This window comes from Fukomys damarensis, unplaced genomic scaffold, assembly GCF_012274545.1.
Source record: "Fukomys damarensis isolate Sample0158 unplaced genomic scaffold, DMR_v1.0_HiC HiC_scaffold_20, whole genome shotgun sequence".
Lineage (NCBI taxonomy): Eukaryota > Metazoa > Chordata > Mammalia > Rodentia > Bathyergidae > Fukomys > Fukomys damarensis.
The window spans coordinates 22,224,203-22,243,258 of record NW_022900932.1 but is presented as its reverse complement, the minus strand read 5'-3'; the positions used below and the strand labels follow the sequence as shown (position 1 = coordinate 22,243,258).

The 19,056-nt window shown below is 41.0% G+C and overlaps 1 protein-coding gene across 8 annotated transcripts in view; it reads right to left on the bottom strand.

The window, feature by feature from the left end:
- Dnajc12 (DnaJ heat shock protein family (Hsp40) member C12) overlaps positions 1-19,056 on the bottom strand; it is a 61,679-nt gene that overhangs the window by 28,761 nt on the left and 13,862 nt on the right. For all 8 annotated transcript variants that reach the window (XM_010605500.3, XM_010605465.1, XM_010605456.3 and 5 more), the window contains exons 3-4: positions 9,736-9,875; positions 55-259 (exon numbers count right to left, since the gene is read on the bottom strand). In XM_010605500.3, the coding sequence (XP_010603802.1) occupies positions 55-259; positions 9,736-9,875 (345 nt within the window). The remainder of the gene's footprint in view (positions 1-54; positions 260-9,735; positions 9,876-19,056) is intronic.

Here is a 19,056-nt window from a genome sequence, read left to right as displayed (position 1 = left end):
ATAAGGACTTTAGTTTCAGACCTTCTCTGTTCAAAGCTGTGTGACATGACTTACTCAGAGAATCTGGATTTTGTGGAAAGGCAGACTTCTCAAGGGACTCAGATTCCTTTTGCTTCATTTTCTCTGTGGCTGGACCTAGATCCTCTTCCTTTATTTCTCTTTGCTCATTCCATTCCTCATTTTTAATCTTCTTGGTATGGGTCTGGTCAGATTCTTCCAGCATCAGGTCTTTCTTACCTCTGACAGCCCAGTGCATTGACTAACATAAAGTAAACACATATATTAAACCAATACTGTATGGTTTCTACATTTGAAGTTCAACGTGTATAATACCTAATGTAACATCATAGTGCTAATAAAATATTAGACTTAACTATTAACCAGATATCCATTAATTAATCTGGATATTGATTAATCCAAAAGTTAACTAATTAATTAATCAATAATTTGAAAGACAGTGTCATATCTTGGTACAGACCAAAGAGACAATCACTTAGAGAGATTCAGAGAATGAGGTGGTTTCCCAGAAAGCTAGATACAGGGCCAGAGATTTAGCTCAGTGGTGCCGTGCCTGCCTGGCAAACACAAGGTCCTAAGTTCAATCCTTGGTATCAAAAAAAAGAAAAGAAAAAGAAAGCTAAGCACAGAATCATTATATGATGCAGCAATTCTATTTATAGATATATACCCAAAATAACTGAAAGCAGGTCTTCAAAGAAAAAGTTGTACACAAATTTTCATAGGGGCACTATTCAAATGCCAAAAGGGGAAATAACCCAAATGTTTATCAACTAATGAACAGAGAGCAAAAATGTGCTTTTTAAAAAAACAGGTAGGGTGGTGCATGCCTGTAATCCAGTACTCTGAGCAGCTGAGGCAGGAGAATTACAAGTTTGAGCTCAGCCTTGGCGAGTTAGTGATGTAGCAAGATGTTGTCTCTAAATAAAAAAGTAAGAGTGGCTGGGCATGTAGCTCAGTGCAGAGGTCCTGGATTTAATACCCAGGACCATAAAAAATGTGATATATACCTATGTGCATGTGTATAGTGAGATATTATTTATCCACAAAAGTCAGTGAGGTACTGATACATGCTACAACTTGGATGAGTCTGAAAACATAGTAAGTAAAGAAGCCAGATCAAAAATGGTCACATATTTCATGATTTCACCTAATAAAATATCCGTAATAGACAATCTATGGAGATAGAAAACCAATTATTAGTAATCAGGGGTTAGGGAAAAAAGGAACTAGGGAATGATTGTTAAGGGATTTCTTTTTGGAGTGAAGAAAAGTTCTGTTACAGAGAGTGGAAATAGATGAGTAATATTGTGAATGTAGTTAACGCTGGTCAATTGTGTACTTCAGATTGATTATAATGGTGAATTTTATTTTATATGTATTTTACTACAAAAAAGAATAAAATGAGGCTGTGTGTGCCTTGATCCTTGTCAGAGATTAAACTACTATTATAATTATCAATGCTGTAATTATTATAATTACTTGTTGGGAACAGTGGCCCTAATTTTAAATAGATTCATTTTCAGTGAACTTTTTCAATCCAGTTATCCTCATACAACAAAGATTTTCTAAATACTGCATTTCCTTTTGTTCCCTTAAAAGGATAATCTAAAAGTGTATATGTGTATTATATGGAGGATTTCTGGAAAGAAACACAAAAATGTATAATGTTGGCTATTTCTAAGAGAGAGAAGTAGACATGGGGCTTGGAATAAAGATAGATTCATTTTTCTTACACATTGTACTGTTTTGGTGTTCTCCCCACACCCCCATACCGGGGATTGAACTCAGGATCTTGTGCTTGCAAGGCAGGCACAGGGCCACTGAGCTAAATCCCTGGCCCCTGTTTTGATTTTTTAACAATAGCGTGCTAATTTTATTACAAGTTTAACATATAATTTTAAAAATTGGGATCTATATATCAACAGTGTTGGCCATTATCTGTGGACTTCTGATATAACTTTTATACTTACACAGAAGAAACTGAGTCCTTGAAAATTGTCCCTAGAAACCTGATATCCAAGAACTGTGTATAAGATGACTGGAGGTGATTCTTTGCCCGGTGATTTAATTGTGCACGTAACTTTGGCTGCTTATGGCAGGGTAGTGAGGGAGAGGGGTCAGAAAGAAATGGGTCTTTGAATACAAAAGTTGCTAGGTCTAGATACTGAGAAACAAATTTATAAGACAGAAGTACTTTGTCTATACCCTTTGGTATCTTTGTATCTTCTTCATAGTTTGTCTTCATATGTATTTCCTATTAAAATTTTTTAAATGGGAGGGGATGTGCTAGGAAAATGACTCAGCATTTGCCTGGTCTGCATGAGGCCCTGGGTTCAATCCTCAGCATTGAAAAAAAAAAAAAAACGTGGATGGATGGATGGGTGATACTGATGGATGGACGGACAGATGGATGGGTGGATGGATGGATAAATGGATATAGGAGTATAAAGACAGACATTAAAAGGTTTTTATGTCAAGAGTAATTGACCCTGGAATAAACCAAACTAATGAACATAACTGATTCTTGAAACCTCATTTGAATATTGTGGGAGGATATTCCTGGAGCACTAACAGCGTTATACTACTTTTTGTTAAGAAAAACCCAAGGGAGGGCCAGGGATTTCGCTCAGTGGTGCTGCTGCCTACCTTGCAAAAGCAAGGTCCCAAGTTTGATCGCAGGTACAAGAAAGGGGGGAGGTCATATAGCATATGTTTGAGAAATTTAAAGCCCAGAGTTAAAAAAAAAAATCTGATATCTTAAGTATAACTTTTCTGTGCTGCAGGAGAGCGGGGAGGAGGAGGATACCAAATCAAAAAACACTGATTTTCTAAAGTCCAAAGCTTACTGAATAAGCTCAGAAGTTGTGACATTTGAAAACTGTGCCATGGACACAGGCGCTACCACCTCTGCTATCCATGTGCCCCATGACTTCAGGGCACCTCACTTTTCATCTCAGCACATTGCTTTGCTGAAAAGTCTGAACCATCTTATAACACAGAGGGTGAGAGGCACCACAATTTCTTACCATCTATCTTAGGACCGCTAGCATTGGCCTCACAAGCAGGACCCAGAAGGACCTCACCAAGAAGAAAGGGAAAGCACGAAGGGGTAAGATGCCTTCTGAGAATCTTTTAAATAACTCTGTTCGGCATGACTTTTTTAATGGGATATTTTAAGAGAGATGAGGGCTCAGAGGCAGTGTTTACCTAACAAGCCTCAGGCCCTGGGTTCAATTCCCTGTGAAGGAGAGAAGGTGGGGCGGAGAAAGATTCAAAAATATATGTGTATGTGTGTAAATATATATGCACATAATATGGAGATAGATACAAATACACATATGTGGACTGGAGAACAATGTAGCCTTTTATACATCCTAAAACATAAGCATATCTAACCCCCTGCTCTAATCCAATCAAAGTCACTTATTTATGCCTTCAACTTTTCTCCCAACTACAAAGAAACATCCTGAATGCTTTCCCCAAATACGTCCAGTCCACAGTGATCAACCCCATTACCACAATATCTAAGAACTACCCTGCTAAGCACTTATTCCGCATACTCAACTCTCAGATAATGGTGGCCAGGGTTGGGGCACTGAGAGGAAATGCAAGAAAATGTTAACTGTGGTGATGTCTACCACCAATTATTTTATTTTTGTATTTTCCAAATTTCCTAAGAGAAGATTATTTATTTTATAACTTTATATTTTTATTAGTACATATTTGCCATCTGTACTGATCACATCATCATTTATACCTGTATATATCTTGATTTTCCCCATTCCCCTCCCCTCCCTTCAACTGAGATTATTTATGCGTATATGAATATAACGAGAGAAAAATACCTTTTAAAAATCAGATAAGGTTGTGACTGCAAAAATATATAAGAACTGACCTTCTGAGTGCTAACAATACGTGCTAGGGTGGTTACAAAGTAAACACTTCACAGCCATTTGCTAAACTGTAAATGCAGGTGTTGTGCATGTCTCTTTAGGTCTATTTCTAAATAAAAATGTTCATTTTTAAAAGAGGCAATGGTATCAACCAATGTAAAAAAATAATCTGGCTTTTGTTTGGATGGGCTTGCTGTTGTGCTTTGGGTGGTTTTCTGCATATGCACAGAATAGAAAAGGCTTGCAGGTGGCTTCCTTTGCAGTGGGGGAGGGATATTAGGAAGGTTAATGAAAAATAGAGAGTAAAAATTTCAATAATTTAGGGCCCAGAGAGTTGAAAATGTGAACTGTAAGCATCACAAGTTGGCCAAGTAATATTTTAATCCTGAAATCAAAGTGCTATGGTCTGCCTCAGACAAGCAGTAAGGATTGATGACTCACGATAAATGGTTTGAAAGCCCCCAGTGAAAAAACAGTTACTCATCTATCCTCTTTGAGAGTAAATCAGTATAAAATATTTGGGCCAGTGATTTAGTTCACTGGCACTGTGCCTGCCTCGAAAGCACAAGGTCCTGAGTTTGATCCCCAGTACCAAAAAAAAAATTTATTTTTATCATCAGACTTCTGTATTTGCTGATCCCAATTACATAAATAGGCAGAAGAAAAATCCAAACTGTATCTAACCTCATATGCAGGTGCTCCTCATGCCTTGCAGAGGTTGAATGCAAGAGCAACGCTGAGCAGCCTGGTGCGTCAGCCTGCAAATCACTCACTTCTGTGTTCGCAGAGTGCACTCAGCTCCACGAGTGGACTGGATGCACAGAGCAACATTTAACATCGAACGAATTCGTCAGTGGTGGAGTGATTCATTTCAATACAATGAGTGTCAGTAAAAATATCAAACACTGACTAAAAAGGAGACTAAGAAACTGAGTCTGTACAGCAAAAGAATGAATGGGACAAGGCAGAAAGTCAGTTTGTGCATGAAGTGATCTAATGCACTGCAGAAACCAAGCTCGGGTGTAAAGGCCACTACTCCTAAAGTCTGTGATATCTTTTTTCACCTTCTTAATTAACTTGTTTACCAGCTTTCCTTAATGAGCCTCTACCTCTCCCCCTCCCCCTTCACTCAGAAGTCACTCTCTAACATTCACACCTTGGTCAACACTGGGAAATAATTTTGTTTTTATCTATAAACCATTAAACTTTGAAACAAACAGGGGTAAAAAAAAAAGCCGGTGACTCAGGTGTGCCGTAGCTCAGCTGAATAACTATATAAAATTCTCCAGTTACTTTCACCCTGGATCTCCATGAGAGAAGCTGTTTGGTTTTTTTGTTTTTTGTTTTTTCTGTTTTTTGTTTGGTTTGATTTTGTTTACCTGAGAGATTTCTGGCCTGCTTTTGGAAAATATCCGATTAAGACAGATTGCCTTTAGAAAAGGCCCAGAAGGTGCTGAATTGCACACTGTTTCCCATCTGGCTGGAGAAACTAGCCAGGTGGGCATAGTAGGAAGCTTCCTTGCCAGTGTCTGGCCAACTGGACTCATCCCAAACACAGCTCACCAAGCAGAAACCCACACACACAATTAGTAGACAAATAAGTCTACACAGAGTGATAGGAAGCCCCCCAAAGCCATACCACAATCAATTTGTCAAATAGTTCGCCAAGAATGCGTTTCTACTGGCTCTTTGTAATATTTATAGCAATAGATGTGACATCAATCATTTTTATCAGCTTATAAGATTTGTCTTAAGCTTCGTTTTGACAGTGGCTTTGTTGTAACTATATCCCAGCAGCCCTCCTAATGCCATTCTGCCATATTTTTGGAGCCAGAGGGAGAGTCATCCATACCCAGGATAGCAAAGACTAATTTCCCTACATTCTTGGAGTTAGAAAGGTCTCTGTTTTCAAGGTCTCCCAGGATTCCAAAGGCCTGGATTACTGAAATCTTCATCCCACATTCTTGTTTTCAACCAACACTTGTCTAAATGTACATTTCTGGTATGTTCACTGACCTGGGTGAATTCTTATAATGTCTTACAAACAAACTTTCAGAAGCAACTTTTAGAAAGAGAGAAATAAATAGCTAGTGAAGTATCAGGGACTTATTGGGAAGGGGTTGCTTGTGTCACCCTAAAGCAGTGGCTCAATGGAAGAATTCTCCCCAAGGAGAGCGCTGAGACAAGGGCCCATGGGCAGAGCTGCAAGGGTGCCCTGTGACTTGTCCTGCCGGTAAGTTGGGATTTGTGTGCCCCCAACCAATGTTTGCTTCCAGGGGGGTTATACTGCTTAAATAATAAACAGAAGCACAAGATTAATGATGTGAAGGGAAGAAATTTGATGAAATTTAAAAATTATAAATGTGCCAGGCAAATGAACATGCAGGTATGTTTTAGACAAATGTCATCAGAAATTCAAATCCTAAACTTACAACCAGTTTGCTGTCAGAATGGCATCTGTACTATAACTAATCCAAAACCAAAGGTGATGTTTACCTACAAAAAGATAGCGCTTTATTCAGTGATGAACAACAGTAGGTAGGATAATTCTTACTGATTCCACCAAAGTATGAATGTAAAAGAATAAACAAATAAAATACACACAATGAGAAAACAGCAATTTAAATGTTACACAGAAGCTCAGGTATGATGGCCAGCCCCTGCAGTATGAGCACTCAGGAGGCTGAAGCAGAAGAATCACTTTTAGGACTAGAAAAGAAAGGAAAGAGCAGAAAGTCTACTGAATGCTATACAGATTCTGTTAATGTTTATGCCTGGATGCACCCCAAAGTCTCTTGCACTCAGAGGTGACAGTTTGTGGAAGACGATTGGTTTACCGGGGCTCTATAGCTGGCTTGCTGCTGGGAGGTGGGGCTGGTCAGAAGGGGAGTCCCTGAGGACCTGAGCTGGAAGGGCCTATCTCACTCTGGCTCTTCCCTTTGGCCCTCTGATTCCTCACTGCCATCACGGGAGCAGCTTTCTCGACACCACGCTCCTCTGCCTCGCCAACCTGCCTTGGTGCCAGCGGACCGTGGGCTGTACCATGAGCCCAAACACACCTCTTCTTCAAGTTTGGGTCAGGTCTTGTGCCTCAGGGATGAGGAAAGTGGCTAAGACAGATCCAGTGAAACAGAATGAGGAATTCAAAGTCTACTGAGGAAGAAAAACAAACGAAATCAGAAACAGACACTCGGAAGCCACAAAGAAGCCTGGGTGAGGAAAAAAATCACCGCTGATGTTAAAGCGGAGAGAGATATGCATCTCATCATTTTTGTACCACTAATAAAAATAAATCTGAGGCAAAATGCTAGCCCAGCATATTACTTCAACTTTGCTGACAACGCAGATGATGAAGCCAGTAAGATCTAAATGTAATTATTGGTAAGATCTCCAACAGGCATAGCTAAGCTAAACTGAAGCAGAAATGATGTGTTTGGAGACAGGAAATTAGTATTAAAAGGAAAGACACTGGCAATTCAAATTAAAGCAGGGATTTGGAGAAGTTTTTTTTATATATATACACAGTTAACTTGATATTAGCTGTCAAAAATTAAGTGACAGAGTTGAGCGTATCAACAAAAAAAAATGGGCTATAAATCAGAAGGCAAGGGTCGCTAATTCAGTTGCACTTACACTGTGTCATACTGAGGGGACTAGAAATATGGTTATGCAGAGCTGGTGGGACAGTGTTTATTTAGCTAGCGCCAACAAGAGAATCATGGATGTATATGGTGAAAAAGAAAAGAGACGTATTTCTGAATACATGAAGTCAGGTCAATATTTTTTGGAAAAAGCCCCCGTAGTCACTTGATGCATATATTCAGTAATCACCTGTGCCTCAGTCACTTTCCCATCAGTAGGACAAAATATCTAAGATCTGCGATTTAAAGGAGAGGCTTATTTTGGCGCACAGTTTCAGTCCACGGCTGGTTGGCTCCAAGGCGGAAATGGCCTGGTGGAAGGGCCTGGCGGAGGACGGCAGCCAGGAAGCGGAGAGAGCGGAGAGGAGCCAGGTACAGGAACACACCCTTCCAGGCCACGCTTCAAGTGACCCACCGAACAGCACATTTAGCTAGTAAGCCCACCCATGGGTGGAGACGCTGAAGAGTACAGCACCGTGATGCCATCACCTTCCAAACACGTGAGGCTTTGGAGGACATTAGGGATCTCAGCCATAACAGTACACTCAGTACCTCACAAACAACTAGCCCACCCTAAACAAATCCATATGAAGTACACACTTCAATGAGATGAAAAGGGCCAGGGATTTAACTCAGTGGTTCCACCGCCTGCTTTGCAAGTGTAAGGTCCGGAGTTTGATCCCAGGGGCCAAAGGGGGGATAAAAATGAAGAAACCAGGTTGCATTTTACGATGAGTGGCTTTAAACATAACTTTGAGAGTTTTGTAGTGGTCTTATTATTTTAAAGATCATCCCTCAATATTATAGGTCTTTCACAAACAACCTCTACAAGTCTTTTTAAAATAAAAATTGTGAAGAAGGAAATCTAAATGTACACGGAAAGATAAGGATATGAGTCACTTTATAGACTAATTCTAAGTTTCCCTGAAAACTTGCCTGGAAGGAAGGTGGGATTCTTAGGTCACAAAACAATGTTCTAATGGAAAGAATCTGGGTAATACATAATGCCTAAGATAATAGAACCCCTTATAATTATATTTCATTATAATATATAAAAATTGATTTTTAAAAAAGTAATTATAGTGATTTATTTGTTTATTGGGGTGCTGAGGATTGGGCCAAGGAATTTGCTTAGCATGTGCTCTACCACTGAGCCAACAGACCTTTTTATTTTTATTTTTTTCCAGTACTGGCTATTGAATCCAAGGCCTTTACACTGAGCTATATACCCTGCCCTTTTTTTATTTTGAGATAGAATCTTGATAAGTCACTGAGTCACTTAGGCTTGGCTCAAAATTGTGATTCTCCTGCCTTGGCCTACCAAAGTACTGGGATCATGGTGTTATGCCATCGTGCCCTGCTCACCCATAGCCCTTATAATGTTTTGTTTTTGTTTTAAGTCAAGGTCCCACTATGTAGTTCAGACTGGCCCTGGCCGTAATGATTATTTTGATATGTAGGTTTTTTTGGTTTGTTTTTGTTTTTGTTTTGTTTTGTTTGGTACCAGGGATGAACTCAAGACCTTGTGCTTGAGAGGCAGGGTTGGCACCACTGAGCTAAATCCCAGCCCTTGATGTGTAGTTTTTTAATGACATGAATAATGTTTTTAAAAGCCCAACAATTTTTTCACCGGGATGCACAATACAAAAATTTACATCTTTCTTCAACTGATTCGACTGTTTTTTTTAGTGGATTTAGAAGTCCTGATAAAAGAACAAACTGATATGAACAAGGAAAAGATAGAAGCCAGGCATAGCGGCACCCAGTTATAATCCCAACACTCAGAAGGCTGAGGCAGAAGAATGACGGTAAGTTCAAGGCCAGCCTGGGCTACATAATGAGTTCAAGGCTAGTCTGAACTGCACAGCAAGACCCTGTCTCAAAAAAACAAAAACTAACTCAATAAATACAATGAGGTGTAAATGGTAATACGGAGTGTAGCTACTGAAACCAAAATGTAAACAGACCAAAAAGCAGTCACAGGATTTTCTGGCACTGAGTCGTCATCACCTCTACTCTGAGTTTCCTCTCCCACGATTTTGTGAACCCTGAGTCCTACCCAGACTCTACCAACTTCTCGGTCTTCTCCATCCGATTTCCAGGTGGGTCTTCCACCCATGAGTCTGATCCATGGGCAGCCTGAGCCTCAGCCACTCACATCCTCCCCCGGGGACACGCACCGTCTTCACCGAGTCAGTCAGAGCTTCCCACTGCAGGAACGGCACCGATATCTGGCTCCTTCGCCAGTGGTCATAGCGGGCGCGGCTCTCCTCATTGGTCAGAGTCTCCTTTGCCTTCTGCAGTTTCTGAAAAGCCTCCACTGGAAAAGAAGTCAAGATATGAGCACCTCTCTGCTGGAGGGTTATTCCAAACCCCAAAACCAACAGATCTCCAGAGAACCATGACTCTGCCATGTACCAGCTACGTGAACTCAGGCCGGTTTACCTAGCTAAGCTTTGGTTTCCTCATGTGTAAAGTGTGTCTCAGCAACAAGGGCCTGACACACAGGTCAGCTGCTCCCTGTACTTGGCTCCGGCGATGGGCCCAGCACTGTTTGAGGTGCTTATGACACAGAGGCGAAAGACAGACACTATTAGCAGGGGAGACAGAAATTTACAAACACTGGGAAACACATTTTTTTGTCTGCCAGGAAGAAAATTCCCTTTTCCACTACTAGTTGCAGGGTTGTGACCAAGTAAGGGACACAATATAAGCAAAGACTCTAAGGCAGGAAGAAGCACAGTGATTGAGAGGAGGTTGAAACAGAGGAGGCTGGAGGACACCTGGCCGGGGAAGAAGAGTGGGGGATGAGGCCACACAGCGGACAAAGTCCCAGCCATTCAGAGCCTTCAAGGTCAAGGTAAGAACTCCAGTCTCTTTTTTTGTCCTTAGAGCCATAGGAAGCTTTGAGTACATGAAATAACATTGTAGGCGCTCGTAAGTGGCAGCACTGTCACTGATCTGTGTGCACAGAAAACGTGCAATGGAAGCCTCTCCTGGCCCTACTGCAAACACTTTCAAAGTCTCTTCTGCACCGGAGGGAAGTTAGACTTCCTGTAGAACAGGACACAAGCTCACTATGTAAAAATCAGCTGTGCATCTGCACGCGAGAAATAAACAATCTGAGAATGAAATGAAGGAAACAATTCTATTCTATAACATCCAAAAGAATAAAATACTTAGGAAAAAAAATGTAACAAAAGAAGTGCAAGACATACACTAAAAACTATATGATATTTTGAAAGAACTTAAAAAGACAAAAAATAGACAATATATCATGTTCCTATATTAGAGGACTCAGTATTGTTAAAATGGTAATACTTCCCAAACTAATCTACAGAAGCTTGATCAAAATTCCAGTTGCTTTTTGTGCAGAAATTGGCAAACTAGTCTTAAAATCCTAAAATATGAGAATGAAAGGAGCCCATAATACCCAAAATGATCTTGAACAATAGAACAAAATTGTAGCACTTACACTTCTTAATTTCAAAACTTACACAAAGTACAATAATGAGAACAGTTGGCATTGCTATATAATAGAAATACAGATAAATGGAACAGATTTGAGAATCCACAAATAAACCTTAACATTTACAGTCAGTTGATTTCTGACAAGGGTGTCAAGACAATCCAATTGAGAAAGAACAGTCTGTTCAGAAAATGGTGCTGGACAACAGGATATCTACATATAATAGAATGAATCTGAATGCCTACTCAAGCCACATATAAATATTAATTCAAAAGGCATCACACATCCAAATGTAAGAGCTAAAACTATAAAACTCTAAGAAAACATATGAGACTAAATCTTTGTGACCAAGGATTAGGCAACTGTTCCTCAAATACAGCACCAAAAGCACAAGCAACTAAATAAGAAATAAATCAGGCAAGATTAAAATTAGAACTTCTGAACTTCAAAGAGTAGTATCAAGAAAGTGAAAAGACAACCTATGGTATGGGAAAAAGTATTTGCAAATCATAGATCTAGTAAGGTATTTATATTTACAATTTATAAAGAACAATTACACAACCCACACCAGACATGATGATGCATGCCTGTAATCCCAGCACTCAGAATAATAATAATAATAATAATAACAATAATAATATAACCCAGTCACTAAATAACAATAGACTTAGACACTTCTCCAAAGAAGTTTAAAAAAATGCCAATAAGTACATGAAAACATGCTCAATATCATTAGTCTTCAGGGAAATATAAATCAAAACAGACACTCAGTAGTAATAAAAAGAGATAATAACAAGTACTGATTAGGAGGACATGGAGAGGTTAGAACCCTCCTGTATGACAGACTGAAATTTAAAATGGAATAGCCAGTTTGAAAAATACTTTGTCAGTTCCTCAAAATGTTAAACAGAGTTACCATATGACCTAACAGCTGTCAGGTATTTATGATGAGAACTGAAAATCACCCAGACACCTGTGTGTGAGAGCAGGGCTCGAACTCGGGACCTTGTGAAATGGAGAGAGTGGTTCTGCTGCCCACCTGGTGGCAGAGGAGCACAGGACCTACACCAGCTCTAGCACAGAGCCTGGCACAAAGAAGTTGCTTGTAGGTGATGACTGTTGTGACAAAAGTGCTTTCCACTTGTGATTCTGACGTTGGCACTCTCACAGATTAACTTCTGTGTGCTGTTGGGTACAGTTTTAGAATGATTTTATTTTTAAATCTCTCATACATACACCTGGGGATATGCCTCAGTGGTATAGGGCTTGCTTAGCAAGCACAAAGCCCTGGGTTTGACTCCAGTATTGAAAAAAGTATACCATATGGGGAAATCGACTTCTTTGTAAACAGTTCTCTGAATTTTAGTATCTGTATAGATTCAAGAAACTACCATACTTTGTTTTTTTTGTGTGCGTGTTGTTTTGTTTTGTTTTTTGGTTTTTGGTTTTTGGGTTTTTTTTTGTGTTTTGTTTTTTTTGGTACCAGGGATCGAACTCGGGTCCTTGCACTTGTGAGGCAGGCGGTTCAACCACTGAGCTAAATCCTTTGGATACAAAACTTCCATCACCCACTACAGACAGTTTTTTTAAGACACCTTTATTGATGCTGCCTGCTTCGCAAGCACAAGATCCCAAGTTTGATCCCTGGTACCCACCCCCCCAAAAAAAACAATTCACATCATACCCTTGAGGACCTCAGAGCATGGGAAGGAGGCAAACATGAAATCAGCTCAATGCAAACTGATGAGGAGCTACAGAGGGGAGAGTGGTCTTTCTCAGGAACGCAGGATGTGCTCCATTGGTTTTCTCTGTGGCTGGCAGCACTCTCCTCTCTTCTCTTTCTCTCAGTCCACACCTCCAAGCCATTAGCAGATCCTGTTGGCTCTATCTTCAAAATACACCACCCCCACTGTCACCACACTGGTCCAGGATGCCACCCTCTTTGGGCTGGATGATTACAGTAGCTCTTTCACCCCTGACTTCACCTCCGTATATTTTCTACCTAGCTGAATGGTCTTAAACAAGCATCATTCCTCTTCTTAAAAATTCCAGTGACCTCCTCAGAAAAACCTAATGACTTATATACTCCACAAATTCTTAAAGATGGCTGTAGGCGGGCCAGGGATTTAGCTCAGTGGTTCGGCCGCCTGCATCGCAAGCGCAAGGTTCCGAGTTCGATCCCCGGTACCGGGCGGGGAGGCGGGTGGCTATAGGCTTGACCTCAGATCCCTCTCTTCCTTCTCTCATTTCATTTCCTTACCCTTCCTCCATCTCCCCCGGTGCCAGCCATCGTGAGCCTCCTGTGCACACGGAGCGCACTCAGCCTCGCTCCCCTCATGTGTTGCCCTGATGGGAGCTTTCTCACGCCAGGCACACACGTGGCTGTCCTCGTCCAGAAGTCAACGCGGACACCTCCTTCGCAATGGGGCCTCCTCTGAGCATGCTACGGAAATCGGCTGCCCACTCCGTCGGCCGCACTCCTGTATGTCCCTTGCTCCGCTCCGGCTTTTCTTCATGGTACTTACACCACCCCCCGCATGCTTTCTCGACTTGTGATTTCTTTCCCAGGTACCAGAATACAGACTCCATGGAAGCAAAGACTTACTGTGCCTGTTTTGTTCCCTGCTGCATACCTTCCACTGAAACAAGACAGTGGATACTCAAAGGTCTTGGCTGAATGAATGAAACCTTTCTGAGTGTAAATATAAGGATGATCATACAGTGTTATTCCCTGTCAGTGTTGTCCAAGCAAAATGACACATGTCCTCAACCCATTTCATGAATTATAAACAGTTTAGTAGCATCATAAGTTACCCCAATTGATATATTGATGTTCCCGGGGGCTTTTTTAAGACAAGATCTCCTATGCAACCCAGGCTGGGCTCCAACTCACCACAATCCTCCTGCCTCAGCCTCCCAAGTGCTGGGTTTACAGGTGTGCGCCACCACACCCGGTTGATAGTGCTTTAAAATGTCTCATGAAAAGTAACCCAGATCCTCTGGAACAGAAAATTTTAGGGTAAATATATAGTGAGTACCTACACAACCCCCACATTAACTGTGAAAATTCTGAAAATACTTCTGCATGTTAGTTGTTAAAAGGTGGCCATTCCAGCCCTGCACCATGGCATATGCCTATAATTCCAGCACAATGGGAGGCTGAGGCAGGAAGATTTCAAACCTGAGAAGTTCAGCAACTTAGACCCTTTCTCAAAATAAAAAAGAGCTATGGATGTGGCTTGGTGTGAAAGCCCTTGGTTCAATCCCTAGTACAAAAAAAAAAAAAAAAAAAAAATTGGCCGTCCTTGGATCCTCCAAAGCACAAACACCATTTCAAGTGTTCTCCAGCATCCAAAGCTACCACTTGACACAGCGGGGCACCTCCAGGGCCCCACCCAAAAGCTGGCAGTGCAGGTTTCATGCAAGCCATTAACTATTTTAATACATCCCTAGAAGTAGAAGCAATTAATGGGTTAAAATGAAGACTCTAAGGATGGGGTATAAACTGCAGGAAAACAAACAAAAAGCATCTCCCGTGAGCAATCCTTCCTGTTGCTGATGGAAATGCCTGTTACACACATAAATGAGATGTCACTTTTTCCTACAGGAATAAAAAGCTTATTAAATTATCACCAAGGATGCGCATGCCAGTCACTACCAGTGCAGTGATTATAGATTTGCATTTCTAACTGTGAGTCACCTTCTCCTTTGCACGCTACTGTCAGCCTCCTTTACCAGAATTTCCAGAACAAAAGAAGCCCACTTAGAGTTTTCCCACTGTCTATCCCTCAACAGCAGCGGATAAGCAGGCAGCAAAAGAGACCTTATCTTTCCTGTTATGTGGCCCTTCCCTTGTTCCAGCCTCTTCACTGCATTTAAAAGAGCTCAGGTTTATATATGTCCTTTCATGTATCAGCTAATCAAATGCATCACACAAAACAAACATTTGCCAACTCTGAGAAGTGTGATCTTCTTTCATAAGCTGGCACCCTTGAGAGAAAATTTGATTTAACTTCTAGGTCCACTCTTCATCTGGAGATGCATGAAGTAATAACAGTACTATTAATCTACCCATGTTATCTATGAGAATGCTGAGGCTCAGAGAGGTTGGCAAGACATATCTAACAGGCAATATGTAGGGAGACCAAAAAGGTATACATCTGAGTTGAATTTCTCCTACCTGTGAATTGTCTGTAGGCCTTAACATCTCTGCCTCAATGAGACACATTTTGAAATTTGTCCAGTATATTGTGACATACTGTCAAGTCAAAAATTTATTGTCTGGGTGAGTATGTTTTGTTTTTTTATACTTTAAAATATTTTGGTTTTGGTTTTGGTTTTTGAGACAGGGTCTTGCTACATAGTTCAGGCGGGCCTTGACCTCACTACGTAGCCCGGGCTGGTCTCAAACTCATGGTGATTCTCCTGCCTCAGCCTCCCCGAGTGCTGGGATTACAGGCCTGCACCACTCCACCCAGCAATACTTTTAAAATATTTTATCAGTAAATTTATTCCTTCCCCAAGTAAGCAAAGAACAACTTAAATTTTCTGAAAGTCAGATTAGTCCAAACTGAATAAATGGAGGCTTAAATATTAAAAGCAATCTCCACCCAAAGGATGAATCATATCTCATCAGCAAGCCTGATGAAGAAAAGATGTTGATGTCTATGTACCTTTTCACTTTAAACATTTACACAGTCAAAGGTTTCTGTGAACAAGAAGCTTAAAGGCGGCCCATACATGAAAACCCCCATCTCTATGGCAACTAGAAATGTCAGTGATTGCACAGTGACTCATCACATACTGTTCGTCGGAGGCAGAGAAACAACTCAGACTCATGCTTCACTGGAAAGAGCCCAGTTAAAGATCAGCCCAGAGTAGTGGTTGTTTTTAAGTCTTTATCAAATTTTTGCAATTTTACACTTGGGTATGTACTTAATATTAACTCCAAAGGAGTACTTAATGCTCCCTAAACAAATGCTCATGGGGCCAGGGATGTAGCTCAGTGGCCCAGAGCCTGCCTGTCAAGCGCAAGGTCCTGAGTAAGGTCCCAGGTACCAGTAGAGGAAAAAAAAAGAAATTCTCACAGATGTATTCATTCATTCATTCAAAAAAACTGCACTGCAGGTGCTACACCAGGTACAGGACATATGACTATAAGACAGTAGGGTGTCTGACTCCCTGGCCTTCCGGTATGACTAATAAACCAACAGGCAGCAAGGAGACAGTGTGCTTCATTCAGTCTGCTGCCGGACAAGCCGGGTGATCGCCGAGTGAGAGCACGCAGGACTTCCCGGAAGCGACGGGCTAAGCTCAGACCTGATGCATGAGCAGGACCTAACTAGACAAAGCAGGATAGGGAGGTCTGCAGGCCTCTCAACTATTCCAGGCATGCTGGTCTGAGAGCCGTGGGAACAGGACCCTTTAAGGACCCACGGTAGTTCTGGGGACAGAAGCATGGAGTTCTAGGCATGGTGGTGGATAGAAAACAAAGATGGAGAACAGAGCGCATGATATAAAAAGGCCCATCAGTCACAAAGGATGAACTATTGCTTCATTTGTGATATGGGTGAATAGCACAGACATAATGTAAAGCAGGAGAAACACTAACAAAAGAATACCTAGTGTAGCTGGGTGTGGTGGCACACACCTGTAATCCCAGCACTCGGAATGCTGAGGCAGGAGGATCGCTGTGAGTTCGAGACCAGCTTGGGCTACACAGTGAGTCCCAGATCAGTCTCAATTACATAGTGAGACCCTGTCTCAAAAAAAAAAAAGAATACCTAGTGTATGACTGCTGTTTATATATCCAAAACCAGGCAAAACTAGTCATTGCTGACAGAGATCAAAAAGTGGGAGCAGGTGCTGACTTCGCACAGGTCATGAAAAGGCATTTCTGGGGATGCTGAAAATGTTCTACATCTTCCAGTGGGCAGCAGCGAACTGTTTATACATTTTCATAAATGTATCAATTTGGGCTGGAAGTGTAGCTGGGGGGTAGAGTGCTTGTGTAGCATGAGTGAGTTGCTGGTTTCCATCCCAGTACCACAAGAATGTATCAAGTTTACACTTTGATTTTCTCAAACTCAAAACAAGTCACCTTCAGCAAGCTGTACCTTAGTGCTACCTTAAACAAGTTGTATCTTAAGAAAAAGGGATAAAAATAAAATGAGCAAAAGTAATAGTTAAATAGCCAACAAAAGAGGATTTCATATATAGGAGATGCTTATACAAATTAAAGAGAGCAGTGATTTCTGGAGAAAATTAATAAATGCTTTGAGATAAAAAAAATTTGCTAAATAAAGAGGAGTTTGGGAATATGCCATGTGAAGTTATAGACAGATCTTAGTATAATATTTTCATTATAGAAAAATCACAGGGCCTGGGTTTAGCTCAGGGTTCCGCTACCTGCCTTGCAAGTGCAAGGACCCAAGTTCAAACGCTGGTACTAAAAAAAAAAAAAAAGAAAGAAAAATCACATATATACACATACTATAAACATGTAGTAAACATAATCATCAAATTTGAAATATAGGGCCAGGGATTTAGCTCAGCGGTTCCACTGCCTGCCTCGCAAGCACAAGGTCCCAAGTTCGATCCCCGGTACCAAAATAAAAAATCTTTTATAATATAAAAATCAGAGCAGGGTAAATGTCCTGTGTTTGATGCTCAGCATTAGAGAAAAGTCCAAAAGAAAAGGTTTCTTAGCTGGGCACAGTGATACACACCTTTAATCCTAACGCTAGGAGGATGATACAGGAGGAATCTCAAATTCAAGCCTAGTCTGGGCAACTTACTAAATTAGCAAGACTCTGTCTCAAAATAAAAAATAAAAGGGCCGGGGATGCAGCTTGGTGCAGTAGCCCTGCATTCAATTCCCTGTACCACAAAAAAATAAATAAATAAAATTTTAAAAGGTCTGAGGTTTCTGTTTGACCAGCTGAACAGATATATGACTTATTTAGATGGGAAAATATAGACAATAAGTATGGTTTTAGAGGGAGTAAAACAAGAATAAGGAATTCAGGCTGTTTTGTTTTGTTGTTCTGGGGATTGAACTCCAGGCCTTCACACTGAGCTACATCCCCAGAGCCTCACTTTTTCTATTCTTTATTCTATTTTTTACTTTATGTCAAGGACTCACTGAGTTGCTAAACTCTCCAGGCTGTACTTGAAATTCTGATGCTCCTGCCTCAGCCTCTCAAGTTGCTGGAATTACACGCATGTGCCACTAGACTCGGCTGCATTCAGTTTTTGAGAAGGTAAACTAGAAATGTTTCCAAATGGAAATTACCAAGAATCAGTTAAAACTACAGTCTGAAGACAAGAGTGAAAACTGGGTTAAGGACAGATATGGGAGCCATCACGGGAAAGCTGGTGATTGAAGCCACAAACCTGGACGAGGCTCCAGAGACAAAGTGGAATAAGCTGAGAAGAGAGCACAGGAGAGAACATGGGGGCAGCAGAGACAGAATCTCAAAAGAGACAAAAAGAGCCACCCAAGAGGCTTGGAAATAGCTATGTGCATAAGTGCATGTTATCCGGGTAGTGAAAAGAAACGAGTGTTTCCAGAAAAAAGATACATCAACAGTGCTAAATCAAAATGCAAACTCAGGAAAGGTAAAGACTAAAACAATGCCTTGAATTTGGCAACCAGGAAGTCTTTTGTCTGTTTCTGAGAAAGGTGGAAAGGAAGACATCATGGGATAAATGAAAAGCTAGGGAGAAAGGAAGTAGAGACAAGATGTGGGCTTCTTTTCAGGAAGTGTAGCTCTAGGAGAAGGAGAGGAGGAAGGTACAAGAGGGAGGACAGGCTGTAGAGGGATGAGGTTTGTTTGCATTGTTTCAAGCTATAGACACAAGCATATTTAAATTATATAAACGTAATGGTAATAAGGGAAAAAGCAGAAGTACTAATACATGAACATAATCAGGTCCTCCAAAATTAAGAAAACACAGCCAGGTTTTCATCAAGACCACTGCCTACTTACAAACATACTGGCAAGTGCAAGGTCCTGAGTTCAATCCCTGA